This window comes from Melospiza melodia, chromosome 1 (assembly GCF_035770615.1).
Source record: "Melospiza melodia melodia isolate bMelMel2 chromosome 1, bMelMel2.pri, whole genome shotgun sequence".
In the NCBI taxonomy this organism is placed as follows: Eukaryota; Metazoa; Chordata; class Aves; order Passeriformes; family Passerellidae; genus Melospiza; species Melospiza melodia.
Genome location: NC_086194.1, coordinates 159,273,174 through 159,287,482, shown reverse-complemented (window position 1 = coordinate 159,287,482; position 14,309 = coordinate 159,273,174). Strand labels below are relative to the sequence as shown.

Sequence of the window (14,309 nt, the reverse complement as noted above, 5' to 3'; positions counted from 1 at the left end):
AAAGCTTGAGAAGTGGTCCATGAGAACATCCTGAGGTTTAGTAAGACCAAGTTCTAAGTGCTGCACTACACTTTATAGTAGGGGTGCACTAGGATATGAAGAGATCGAGAGCAGCCCTGCTGAGAAGGACTTGGAGGAGCTGGTGGCTGAGAGGCTGGACACGAGACAGCAATGTGCCCTTGCATCCCAAAAACCAGTTCAATCTAGGGAGGTACCAAAAGCAGCGTAGGTCAGCAGGTTGAGGGAAGTGAGTTTGTCCTCTACTCTGTTCTGATGAGACCTCACCCAGAGTCCTGTGTCCCATTTTGAGTGTCTCAGCACAAAACCACACACTTGTTGGAGGAAATCCACAGGAGGGCCACCAGAATGTTCTGAGGGATTCTCCTCTGAGAAAAGGCTGAGAGAGATGTGGTTTTTTAGCCTGGAAAAAAAGAAGGCTTCATTCTGACCTAATTGTGGCCTTCCAGTATCTGAAGGGAGCCTACAAGAAACCTGGAGAGGGACTGTATACAGCCACGTGTAGTGATAGGACAAGAGAGAGCAGATTCAGGAAAGTGTAGGTTTAGACTAGATACTAGAAGGAAGTTCTTTGTTGTGAGGGTGGTGAGAAACTAGGACAAGTTGCTCGGAGAAATTGTTGATGCCTCATACCAGGCTGTGTACAAAGCCAGGCTGGATGGGGCTCTAAGCAGCCTGGTCTACTGGAAGGTGTCCCTGTCCATGGCAAGGGGGGGTCAAACTAAATTATCTTGAAGGTCCCTTTCACCCAAACTATGCCATGATTTTATGGTTTCACAAGAAACACAACCTTTATATATGTAAGCCCCAAAGCAGCGTCAAAAATGCAGCAGCTGCCCAAGGGATGAAGATGTTTAAGTGCTGCCATGCTGTTCAAGATTACAAATAAATGAAAATAATAAATTAACGTGTAATAAATATCCTATAAAATATATAGGATATGTAGACTAATTATTAAACAAATAAAAGTAATTTTTAAAAGTTTCAAGGTTTACTTTGCAATATTCTTGCGTCAGAGGCACCAGATGGCGCTACAATACAGTATTCTATGCTGAAAAAATTCCTCCTGAGATGTTCACGTTTGTTTTAAGTTTGATTCTGTAGCTCAAGCAGAAGCATTAGTACTCTGGACAACGGTGTTTTCATCAAATAAAAAAAATAGTGCTTGATGTCTGTTCTACAGCTGCCTTTTCTATAGTGTCAGTTATAGCTTGGATAGTCCCAAAATTAACGTCATAATTAACTTTTCTTTTTTGAATATTTGTTATTCTCTAACAAGAAAATCTGAGAAGAATATTCATAAATCTGAGAAGAAAATGAATAAACATCAACCTCATCCCCTTTATAAACTACTCTGGATAATTTTTTCACCAAATAAGTTGAAAATAATGTATAACAATTATCAAAATAATAAGTTATTATCCTTCATATTTCTTATACTTTTTTGTAAGATTGTAATATACTTCTAACTCTCATGAGTTACTCTACAGTCAAGTTTTTTCTTAGATTTCAGTCCACCAAAGAACATGAAAATACTCTAATAAATTTCTTCATCCCCAGTAATTTTTGCTGAAGAATTGAGAAGCTAAGGGAATGCCAGTTATTTATTTTCAGTATCTTTTAGCATCACATTTTAAGTGAATGAAAACATGCCTCATTAAGTCTTCACTAAATCTGTAGTTTGGTAACCCACTAACACATTATTGCCCTTATAACAGGGTTTTGGGTTTGCAAGACTGCTGGGCAGAACCTTGACAGGCTTCCTTTGTCTGAAAGAGTTTTGAGCTGCCTGGAGCTTTGTGTTTGTTTCAGTTTTGTTTTGTTTTGTTTCTAAACTTGCTTTAGCTGTAAAATTTTAATTTCCTATGATCAGGTAGCTTTGATCAGGTTTTATGTGTCTTTGTATGGCACTACCACAGATTATATCCATAGGAGAAAAAAAAAGAATCTAATATGTGCAGAATGAGCTATTTCCCACCAGTGTGATGCAGTACAGAGAAATACAGGCCTGGTACTGGAACAACAGCAAAGCCCTTGAGAAATGCAGACAGCAGGATACTCTGAGGATGGCTACAGTGTGACCATGATAAAAGATGCAACACAGTCTTAGCACTGGAGATCCTGTTGCTGTGAACAACTCACCCTTAAAAACATAGATGCCTGGACAGGTTCAGGTTTCATAGGTAAAAAAGAACAACCATTTTACATAGGTGAAATGTACCTTATAGTATAGATTGAAATATATGTATATAATAATGAGCTGTAGTGTAAGTGGTGTAAAAATGTGTTAGAAACAAAAAACAAAAAAACAAAAAAAAACCAAAAAAAAAAAAAAAAAAAAAAAAAAAAAAAAAAAAGAAAAATCATATTCGTGCCAGTGAAGCACTCCAGATTGTGACACTAACACACTGACAACAGAGACCTCAAGACAATGAGAAGCAGGAAAATACATGGTGTCTTATATGGCTTAAATTATATTTTCACTGATGCAGTGGTAGTGCCAACTGTGCTAATGGAGAGAGCTATATTGTGGTAGTAGAGCACTTCACTAGGAACTTCATCTTAGAATTTAATCAACACTGAAGTTTTTATAAGCATTACATTCACAGAAGGAGATTATTTGTAAGACTGCTCAACATCTGCAGATCAAGTTTCATATAGAATTTCATAAAATAGAACCCAAGAGCTAGCAGAGGGCTATCATTGTGTCCATTTTCCTTTTTAAATTAAGACTGCTCTTTGGCTCAGTTTAGGCCTCAATATAAGGGAAGATAGCTGAGTTTCTAAAAAACATGTTGGAAAAGTATGAGAAGTAGTAAATCTTATATATATGACTGACTGATCTAAGCAGTTCTAAACTGTTTCTTCAATTGAGTAGTACCTTGTGTTACAATAGCTTATGGTGAAAGTGCTATAAGCACTTTTCTGTTTCTAGCAATATAGCTGAAGAAGTATTTCAAACTCCACAGTTTCTTTCCAAGGAGTGATTTATTTTCCAGATTACAGATGAAGTCAGTATTCACTAAATTCTAAAGTTATTTTGTCTCCATTGTAACACACTGCTAAGGTATATCTGTCAAATAAAAATGGCTCAGATGAAAGGTAAGCATCCTAGACATAGGTATTCATAACAATTAAAGCTACTCATTTCCATGCCATGCCAGATATCCAAGTAGAACTAAACTGGTATTTTGATGTTATTTCAACACATAAGAAACTGCTTATGCCTGAAGAATTCAATCCTGAACAATAAAGTCCCTGCAGTATTCTGTTGCCTCATTTTCTACAAAGCTGTTTTTTAATAGTTGAAACATCATTCAAATCTGACTGGTGCTTTTGTTTGTGTAGGTTGTAGGTTCCAGGAGGTCAGGTTTAGACACGCCTTTTAGTCAAGCCTAGAATTATCTTGTGTTTGCCTGAACTTGTAGTCCAATCAATGAGATAGGAAAACAGATAATCAAGAGTAGGGGAAAAAACAGGAACAAAGCAATGGTGCTGTGGAAGCTCATAACTTGACATCAACGTTGTGAAAAGCAAGTGTCAGTGAGTGATTTTTGTCAGATAAAAGAAGTAGTGCCATTTGATGAAAAGTACTTAAAACAGTATTCCACATATGAGAACTTGGATTCTAAGGGTAAGGCTACAGATTGGTATTTTTTATGAGACAGAGAAATAAATTTAAACTTTGACAGTTACCTCAATTAAGTTGCCCTACTAATATTAGTTTAAATATAAAGTATTTAAGAGAGTTAAAACAAAACAAACAAATCCCAAATAAAACAAAACAAAAAACCCACATCTGTATTTTGGAACAATTTATAATTATTCTTTACCTTCCTGCTATGGATAGAAGAAAAAATCCCTATAATCCCATGCACACAGGAAGATAATTATGGCATAATATACATTAATTAACAATATTTTTGTGGTTTTTAAGGAGTCATAACATTATACAATATATGATAATGCAAAATTTCTTTCTGGGATCTACAGACAATAACTTGTCTAGAACCAATCATTTTCACAATTGTTTCAACCCAATCAAGAGCTAAGTTCAGCTTCATCTGTATGACTGATACTTCTACCCAGTTATGTATCAACTAAGCAATCATACTTAGAGTAACCAGAAGTTGCACATTTAGTTACTACATAAAATCAAATTCACTGTGTGAACATGAGAATAAGTTGCTAGCTGGGTAAGGAGACTATAGCACATACACCTTAAATACGGGGAACTAACCTTATAATTGTTTACAATTTTTAATTTTTTTTCTTAGAATTTACAGAGATGTAAACTCTGCCAGAATTTACACTTATTATACGAATGATTTGTTAATTGACATTTGCTTGATATTTTTACAGTTCCATGCTAGCTAGGAGTGATATTTTACTCACAACTACAGCGCAAATGAGAGACTGCCTTACCATCTTCAATGAAAGCTCACTAATATATGAAAATGTGATAATAAAATCATAAAAAATGATTAATAAATTATTTCTTTGATATATAGTTGAATAAAGAGTTGTCCCCTAGGTTAACATTGTATTATAACCAAACTAAGTTAGTCTAAGGTCTGCCCCTACGTATCCTATCTTGGCACAAAGCAGCACTTTCAGTTCCTAGAGAAAACTTAGACAATTTTATTATCACTCGCATATGATTGTGATGTAGCACAATCTGAAAACCCAAATATTGCTAAAAACCAAGCCAGAGGAGTACTGCATAAAGGCCACCAAGGATAAACCAAAGAAAAGGATAAACCAAAGAAATTTTTGACCATGAAACTTTCAAAAGTCTTTAGCAACAATTTGCTTTTAAAAACTAATTGAATTTTGTAAATTTGTTCAAATTTCACCCAGCCCTTTCTTGCATTTCCAGCAAACTGCAGTTTTTTATTCTCCTTGTACTAGACAGAGACTTCATACAGCTGTGGAGCTGCTAGGTACTCTTCTGTTCATCCCTCTTCATGTGCCTGGAGCTTTTAGCCCTGACATCAAACACAGATGTCACAGGATAGCTTGGGCTCTCTCTTTGTTCACAAGATTCCTAGCAAATTATAAGGTACATTTTTGCATCTCTAAACCATTCACTCATGAAAACATCTCACAGGCATAAGTGTTTTGTGTGAATCAGAAAATGAGCAGTTCAAAATAATTTTCAGTTTCTCAATTCCTTTTCCAACAGAAACATATGCAAGCACCATTTGCCACAACACAGCCTTGTATAAAATGTGGCAAACAGTCTCCAGGAAGGCATCAGGCAGGGCAGAGAAAACAGGTCAAGGAAGGTATTCCGTCTCCTCTAGCCCCAGTGAGTCACAAGTGAGAGCTGGGGCCAGTGCTGGCTCATCAGTGCAAGAGAGACAAGGACAATACTATACTGGGTTCAGTGATAGGCCACAAAATTCATTAAGGGACTACAGCATCTGAAATACAAGGAGTAGCTAAAAGGCCTGGGGTTACCCAGCCTGAAAAAAAAAAAAAAACAAAAAAAAAACAAAAAACCAAAAAAAAAAAAAATCAAAACAAAAACCAAAACTAACAAACAAAAAAACCCACCAAAAACCACAAAAATAAGAAAAAACAAACAACAACCAAAAAGAAACCCAAACCAAACCCACAAAACAAAAAACCCCTGGGGGCAGGACAAGCAAGAGAAGCAGATTTTCTTCAGTGGTTCCCAGAGACACAAGAAGAAATAGCTATAAATTGAATTATATTAAATTCTCTTTAAAACTAAGAAAAAAATGTTAATTTTCACTGTATGGGTGATCAGTTTGGCAAGGGATACCCAGAGGCACTGTTGAGTCTCCATCTCTGCAAATATTGAAAACCACCTGGAGACAGCCCTCATAAACCTGTTCTAGCTGATCTATTTTGAGAAGGGGAAGTGGACTAGAAGTTCTCCTAACAAGTCTGAGACTCTGTAATTCATTTGTGGTTCCAAACAGATTTTCTCTCAGGAAAAAAGGCCTGGTTCTTATAGTATGTCTATACTAGCAGTTTGACACACAGTATACACACTTTTGAGGAGAAAAAAGCCTATTTAATAAATTGTAGGAAGCACTTCTATATTGGTAGGAGATACTGAAAGTCTTCAAAGTGAAATCAAGCAGAACTTGATCACAAGTTTTTCATGTAGTGCATTGCTGATAGGGACACAGGGTTAGTGTAATCCTACAGCTAGAAACAAGGAAACAGAGCAACACAGCAGCAAACAACTGTTACAGAAGCAGTCTCTAAACCCCTAATCAGATGTGTCTAGACTTTGAGGTAGTATAAAATATTGAAATATTTATGCAAGTAAATTTAAAAAAGTATACTCTACCTGATAGCCAAATGTGTTATTTTGTGACCCATGCCTTGGGACTCCTGGATTTTCACATGCTGTGCGAGTAGGTTCTAAAAAAGTTACAATATATTAAAGACAAAACAAATTACAGTATTTTAATTAAATTCACAATTCTATGACAAAATTAAGCTTGCTCAGCCACATGCAATCATAAAGCCAATCAAAAAGACAAAAATAAAGTTATTTGATTCTTAGAGAGCATAGAATAACACCAAGATAATGCAAAATAATGGGAAAATTCTAGATTGACTTAGCAAGAAGAAGAATAATAAGCATGAAAAGAAATTTCAATTCATGGACATAATCATACCTATGCATCGAGGAGAAGAACCACTCCATGTTCCATCTGCTTGGCAAATCCTGGTGTTAGAGCCAACCAAAATAAAAGGAGAGTTGCAGCTGAAAGAGACTTCTGACTGATAGATGAAGCTTTTGCCTTCTCTTTTCCCTTGAGCAGGTACTCCAGGGTCACCACAAAACTTTGCTGTGAAAAAAGACATGATAGAAATGGAATGTGGCATTTATTTAAAAAAAAATAACAGCTGAACTAAGTGAAGAAATTATGTATTTTTTTATAAAACACAGTTCAAAATTTTGTATTTTTTTATTAAACACAGGTGAAATATGGAAACTTTGAACAGGAATTCAGAGAGACTAGATATATAATATTTAGTCTGTTAGATTGTATTAGTTCTGATAGTTGTTCAAAATTACTATATAATGTGCTTGATCAGTACCTCACACTTAACATATGAATTTGACAACTTATTTCATTAAAGTACAAATAGTCACAATTCCTCCATGCCCCAAACCACATGTGTCTGGAAATCTTTAGAGAGCAATCAGAGTGTATCAAACTTCCATGTCAATCTTCCCTCCTCTCCTGCTTTCTTGACACCTACCCAGTGCTCAACAATTTTGTATGATTAAAGGGTTCAGCAGATAGATTTTAGGAGTCATAAAGTCCTACTTCCTCATCCTTCACTGAAAGGCAAGATTTGGTATGTATGGAAATACAATACTTAAAGTTAGAACAGTTAACAATAATGAAACACCAAAAATACCCCATAATAAAGAAACTTCTGTAGCAATTTAAAAGTCAGATACTAATAAACTGTAATTAGACAGGATAAATTTCACTCATAAAAATCTCTTCTTAAATTCATTTTTTTACCTTATTCCTATCACCTAAGGATTCCTTATGTCTAAAGCATGTCATAATTGAGTAAATGCACTGTTAGCAAATTTACTGTCATTCTTCTGGTCCAGGAACTAAATGGACTGAAAACTTAAGATGCAGATTAAGGTCCTTCTCGAATTGGAGGGCAAAATGACCTACTCGCTGCATCATGACCACCTCTGTCAAATAAAAAGAATGGTGGTTTTCATAGATGAACTCCTCTGAGGGAATCAGAGGACCCCATATGCCAACCAGACCTTACTCATGGAGAAGCCTGCTGCCTCTCTGGAGCTGGGACATTACTAGTAAACTCTCTAGTCTGATTATTATCTGCTGCTCTTTATGCCCACAGCAGTGAGGTAGCAAAGAGAAGTCCAAGGCTAACCAAAAGATTTCAGGCTTTAGCACAATTGTTTGAAGGATCAGAAGGACATCTAGTGCTTTCTTCAATCCTTTCAGGCAGGCAGACCCAACTGATCAACAGATGGCTCTGAGGATAGTGTCATCAGAGGAGCTTTAGGGGTTTTGATCATATTATGGTCTATACAACATCAGATCAACTGCTATTCAATGGCAGTCAGAAGACTCTCTTCTCAGAGGAGGAAAATGTTTTATGTGCAGGAGTTAGAAGGGCTGACCAGTACAATTTCAAATGTCAAACTACACAGGAAGAGGGAAAGGGACAAAATCAGGTTGACCTGTGAAAAGCAATGGGAAGGCATGCCAGAGTTTTAGCATAAGTGAGATCCTTCAGTCTTCTCCTTGAGGACCTAGAGGCCTTGACTCAGCCCATGAAGTATGACAGAGTTTTAGCATAAGTGAGATCCTTCAGTCTTCTCCTTGAGGACCTAGAGGCCTTGACTCAGCCCATGAAGTATGACATCCTTGGCACAAGCAAAAGCTGGTGGGATGAGGCCTGTGTCTGTGTGCCAGTATGGAGGGTTGCACACTCCTCAGGAGTGCTAGGCAGGGTAAGTGAGCTGGGGGATGAGGCAGGGGTGAGGGTGTCAGAGCTTGCTGTTTGTTATGTGTCCCGGTTTAGGAATGGCACTTCGAAATTCAGGGTCTCCCCACTGTGATTCTCCAAAAGCACCCCGCTTTTCACTTTCACTCCTCTTGGTCTGTGTCAGGCTGGCATGGAGAATTACAGGGACAAAAAGCAGAGATCGTGGGTTCAGATAAGAACAATTTACTGGCAACAGCTATGAGATAAGAAAACAAACAGTAACAGCAACAATATTAATTACAAAAGTATACAAAAGTGAGGCTGATTTTCTTTCAAAATATTGACTACAGAACCCAATCTGATCTGATCACAGTGTTTTTTTCTGAGTGGAAAGACCACCTTTCTCCTCAGAAGCAGAAATCCCTTCCCCCACACCTAGCAATGATGAGAGATGTTATAGAATAACACCTGGGACTTAGCTCTGCCCCCTCCCAGCTACTGCCAAAATTTAACCCTGTCCTGGCCCAACCCAGGGTATTATGGCATGCTAAGAGCCTTTGGTAAGGATTAAGGGACACACAAACAAAGCAGATGTTGTTATGGGAGTATACTATAGGACACAGTCAGGATGTTGACACTGGAAAACTACTCTTCAATTAACTAAGGGAGACCTCTAAATCAACTTATGTTGTCCTTTTGGGGGACTTCAACCTGCCAGATGCTACTGTGAATACCACACAGCAGGTACAAACAGGTCCAGAAGAATCCTAAACACCTGGACTCAAAAGGTAGTGTGTTTGCTGCTGACACTAAATTGGGAGGACCTGTTGACTCACTTGAAGGCATTTGTGTCCTATGAAAAAACCCAGACAGACCAGAGAACTGGGCAATCACCAGCGATAAGAAGTTTAACAAGAACACTGCACCTGGGATGGGACAACCCTGGATGTATATACAGAATAAGAAAACACTGCTGGACAGCAGCACGGAGAAAGAGACCTGGAGGTCCTGCTTGGCGACTAGTTGAATATGAGCCAGCAGTGCCCTGGCAGCCAGGAGAACCAACCATGTCCCAGGGCTATCAGGGGCAGTATCACCAGCTGGGAAAGGGAGGGAATAGTCCCACTCTGCTCTGCACTGGGGCAGCCTTGCCTTGAATGTTGTGTGAAGTTGTAATGTAAGGATGTAAAGCTATTAGAGAGTAGGCAAATGAGGGCAGCAAAGGCAGTGAAGGGCCTTGAGAGGAAGCCACATGAGGAGAGTCTGAGGTCACCTGATTTGTTCAGGCTAGAGGAGGAGACTGTGGCAACACCTCATTGAGATCTTCAGCTTCTTCACGAGACATAGCAAAATGACAGGCACTGATCTCTTCTGTGAGGCAACCAGTGACAAGATCCATGGGAATGATATGAAGGTCAGGGAGGTTTGGGTTGTATATCAAGAAAAGGTTGTCCCCCAGAGCATGGTTGGACACTGGAACAGGCTCAGGGATGTGGTCACGGCAACCAGGCCTCATAGGTCTTGAGAAATCTTTGGTCAGTGCTCTCAGGTACGTGGGTACAACTCTTTGGGTTGTTCTGTGCTGGGCCAGCAGCTGGACTTCATGGATCTCTTCCAATTCATTATATTCTGTGATAATTCTATGATTTGAAGTTATATCCGCAGTTAGGAATTTTTTGGCAGACGTCTACATTTTTCCCATCCATTGCCAAACTTATAAAACCAGCAATACTGAAATTACTGCATGAGTAATTAAGCAAACAAATTTACTGGGTCATAGATGACAAACACTCAACCAAGGACACGGTCATATTCCATTCTGAATAATTATTCTATGTCATAACTGTACCTTGCACATCTTCAGCTACAGGCTCTATGGAACTAAGCTAGGAAATAAATTTCTGATGTCAGGAACTGCTTATTGAGAATGACTTTCACCAGCTCCCCTTCATTTCTGCCAGATGGCAACTAGCTTAAGCTCTTTGACAAGCACTGGCTGCCAGTTGTTTTCTCTTGCAGGCCAATGGACAACCATTGCACATCAACAACATTCAGTTAACGTAATCTGCATGAAATAGCCTTTAATTCCCAGGCAGCTGCATTCTGTGCTAAATATACCTTTAAAAAGTTTAAAGGTAGAGCCAAATTTTCAGAGTATACTGCAATATTGAGTATTCCAACTTTAAAAATCATAAATAGCTTGTGGTATTCAAAAATGAATGAAGGACACCATTTTTCAATCAAGAACAAATAATGAAAATAAATTTTCATAGTCTCTCATATTCACAGTATAGTGGACTCTATAAGAGCTCTACATAGAGAATTTAAGCAACAAATAGTGGTCTTGCTCTTTTTCTTCCAGAAAAATATGGCTTTCATTGTGCTCCACCTCTGGCACACAGAGTTTCAGCAGCAGTCAGAAACTGATGATATGAGAATTTAATTGGAAAAAAAGGAAAAGAAAAGATGGTCTATATATACTTTCATGGTACTGGGATATAGCCAAAATAGAGGAAATTTTTGACAGGGAGAGATGACAAATAATAAAAAAAATAGTAAAAGAAAACAGAAGTGCATTTTACAACATTTAGCAAGCTACCTGGCAAGCACAGCTACTTGGCAAGTTCAAATTAAATTTCAGAGACTGTAAAGCCATGAATAAGATATGATCCTCTTCCAGTTAGACTCCTTTTTGAAGACTATTACAGAGTGGTATAATTATTCTGCAAATAACAACAAAACCTCCTTCTTCAGTGCAATCAATTGGATATCTCTCAGAAAAATCACAATCACTTTTAATGAATAGGATTGGATACTGTAATGAAATTTTTAGCAATACAAGAATCCATCACTGTTATTTATAACTTTCATATTAATAAAATTAACTGCATAAAATATGAAAAAAAGATAATTGTCACATAATTACCCAGGACCTAGTCAACATGACAGCCAGAAAAAATTTCTCTGTGACATCACAGGAAGTTTAGGATGAGTATGAGGAAATAAAAGGGATTATAATGAAAGTTACCTTATCACATATGTAGCTGGATCTGAAAACAAGACAGAACCTTTGAATTTTGAATTGCCTTGGATTATGTTGTACACATTGCCTGTATTATCTTTTTTTTGTGTCTGTGTCTAAAGACTCATATATGCTCACATAGGGTTTACAGATATTCCCATGACCTTCTCAATCTACTAGTAACATTAAAATTTTGGAAAATTTTAGAAATTTTTAGAAGGATTGTAATTATCCCAGGTCTGAAATTATTGAACCATTGGGAGAGGGAGGGAGGGAGGGAGGGAGGGAGGAAAAAAAAGTGAAAACTTAAAAGAGGAGAAAACCATAACACAGCAAAATACAGACAATGATGTGAATACATACGTAAGCACTGAGGTACTTCACCACTCCATGTTCCATTCCCAACACAAGTCAAAACAGCAGGAAAAGAGAGTTCATATCCTGGAGAGCAGACATAGCTAATGCTAAATCCCCAGTCCAGGTTTGTTCCTTCCAACCTTCCATTAGAGATCTGCGGAGGAGTTGGGCAGGTAACAGCTGCAATAATATTCAAAATAATTAGGGCCAGCTGCTGTAAATATCCCCAGTGTACACAATTACCAGAAGAACCATATGGGCTAATTTCACCTTTTCTTTAGAGGACAATACAGTCAGGGCATACTATCTTTCTCACTGTATTCTTGCCACATTTCCTGAAGTTAGTACGTCTGGTTTCGTTCATTTAGGAGGCAGCAGATGATTGATGAAGTGTCTTAAATATACCAGGATATTGCATCAAACCAAATAGGAAGACTACCTAAAAATCGGTATGGAAACTATAACGTGTACAACATTTAAGATATGTCTGGTAATCTACTACAATTTTTTTTTTCTCTGTTAAAACTACATAGAGTACAACCATATTTTGTTAGTGTGGCAATAATAAAATATGTTCTTCCTGTTGGCCATCTTTAGGCATTTTCTATATTTAATATGTAGGGATGAAATTCCAGGATAACTGTTCCAAAATATTACTTGAAAGCCTGTTTCTAAGTAACACAGTTTGGTTACTATTTGCTTTGTGAGTAGTTCATCGCCGAAAAGCATCTAGTTGCTAGCAATAGAGAGAAAATGTAAAGATTTGCAATTCCTTGAACCTCTTAGTATTGCTACATCTAAGAAGGCCAACAAGAAGTATTTCAGTATATTTTGTAATTGCCGGGCCTCCTAGGAAAAAATAGAAACATCTTGTACTTGTTTGTAGGCCAGAGGACTGAAAAACAGTACAGGAAGGCAGTAGAAATAAAGAGATACAACTGTTGTGATGAAGATAAATGTGTTATTCACTGGATAGTGGTATAATAACAGACAATTGCTAATTGAAAGCTTAAGGGAAAAAGTATTAAGGACATTAAATGAAAGAAAACCTGAACTAAAAAAGGGAAAGGATGAAATTTAGACCAAGTTGATAGAATGAAGGAGGTAGATGAAAGGGCAAACTGTGCTAGTAAAAGAGAAAGAAAGCAAAAAAATCTAATACAATTTAATCTGGTAAAGCCAGTTGGGATAAATGAGAAGATGTGGTGATTAAAAATCAAGCAGAGAACACACAGGTCACAACAATGGAGGAAGTTAAATGCTGCACCCATAATCTTTAAACTAATGTTTAGAAGAACTGTCATCTTGCAGGCTTAAAAGAATTCAGAGTTACTAGGTGATGAATAATATGTATTTGAATGCAACCTGCAGAGGGTTCACTAGGTACCATTTCTACATTTTTATTATTCTCTTCAGTGAGAGAATCTCAGTTATGTGGACCATAAAAACACTTTACAGCAGCATTCATGGCTGTTTGAGAATACTGGTATCAAATAATCTTTACCAGCCAGTAAATCAAATCTAGATTTTGGGACCTTAGTTTTGTCCCAGAAAAGGACATGATAGCTTTTGCCACACTTCTATGATACTTTAAAAAAAACGAATTCAAAATAAGTGCTCTAAGCAGCAGAATTCTCTCTTCATTCTCCAAGAGCTTCATGAATAGTCCTTTTAAAAGGGACTGTATATTTTCAATTCTGAGCTGACTAATAAGGGAGGAAATATTGGTGATTACTTGGGAAAGGAGAGAAGAAGTAGAAGAAAATAGATGTAACATCAGAATTTTAGGATGAGAAAAGGAAAACAAAACAATACCTAGAAGCAAGCCAGAATGTTTCTCTATTTTGGTCAGAGACTTAGACATAAATATGTACCACGACATTCTCAGTTTAAGAACTACAAGTGTATTACAAATGCAAGTCTGCAAAAAAGACAATGTTAGAATATTTGAATATCTAGCTGCAGATGAACATGAATCCTTTTCCAACTTGGCATAGCAGAGCAGTATTTATATCTTCCCTTTCAATGGCACAGTGACAATTATGCATGTATTTTCTGCCCAGTTCATTTTTCAATTATTTTAACTAAATAGTACCAAAGGACCCTGGCACTTCATTCTGACAGTAAAAACTAATTGTTATACATTTAACACTACTGCATATTATATATTATTTTAATTACACTATTAACTTGCCTAGTGTACTTACACAAACTAATGTAAAGTAGAATGAAATTCTGCGAAGACTAGAGATTCTTCATACGGTTATTAATTAGCATTTATACAAGCTTTAAATGTGTATGATCCAAAACCAGAAAGACTCAAAAACTCAAAGTTAAAATTGATAGTAAAATTCTTTCTTTGTATCATTCTGCTTGAGTCAAATCAGAATTAGATCTCCTGGTCCCAGTTAGGTGTCCTGTAGACCATAAGAAT

The 14,309-nt window shown here is 37.1% G+C and overlaps 1 protein-coding gene across 3 annotated transcripts in view; it reads right to left on the bottom strand.

Moving 5' to 3' along the window:
- Positions 1 to 14,309, bottom strand: part of CSMD3 (CUB and Sushi multiple domains 3) — a 588,763-nt gene that overhangs the window by 20,150 nt on the left and 554,304 nt on the right. For all 3 annotated transcript variants that reach the window (XM_063173375.1, XM_063173384.1, XM_063173392.1), the window contains 3 exons: positions 11,882 to 12,055; positions 6,681 to 6,854; positions 6,347 to 6,420 (listed from right to left, as the gene is read on the bottom strand). In XM_063173375.1, the coding sequence (XP_063029445.1) occupies positions 6,347 to 6,420; positions 6,681 to 6,854; positions 11,882 to 12,055 (422 nt within the window). The remainder of the gene's footprint in view (positions 1 to 6,346; positions 6,421 to 6,680; positions 6,855 to 11,881; positions 12,056 to 14,309) is intronic.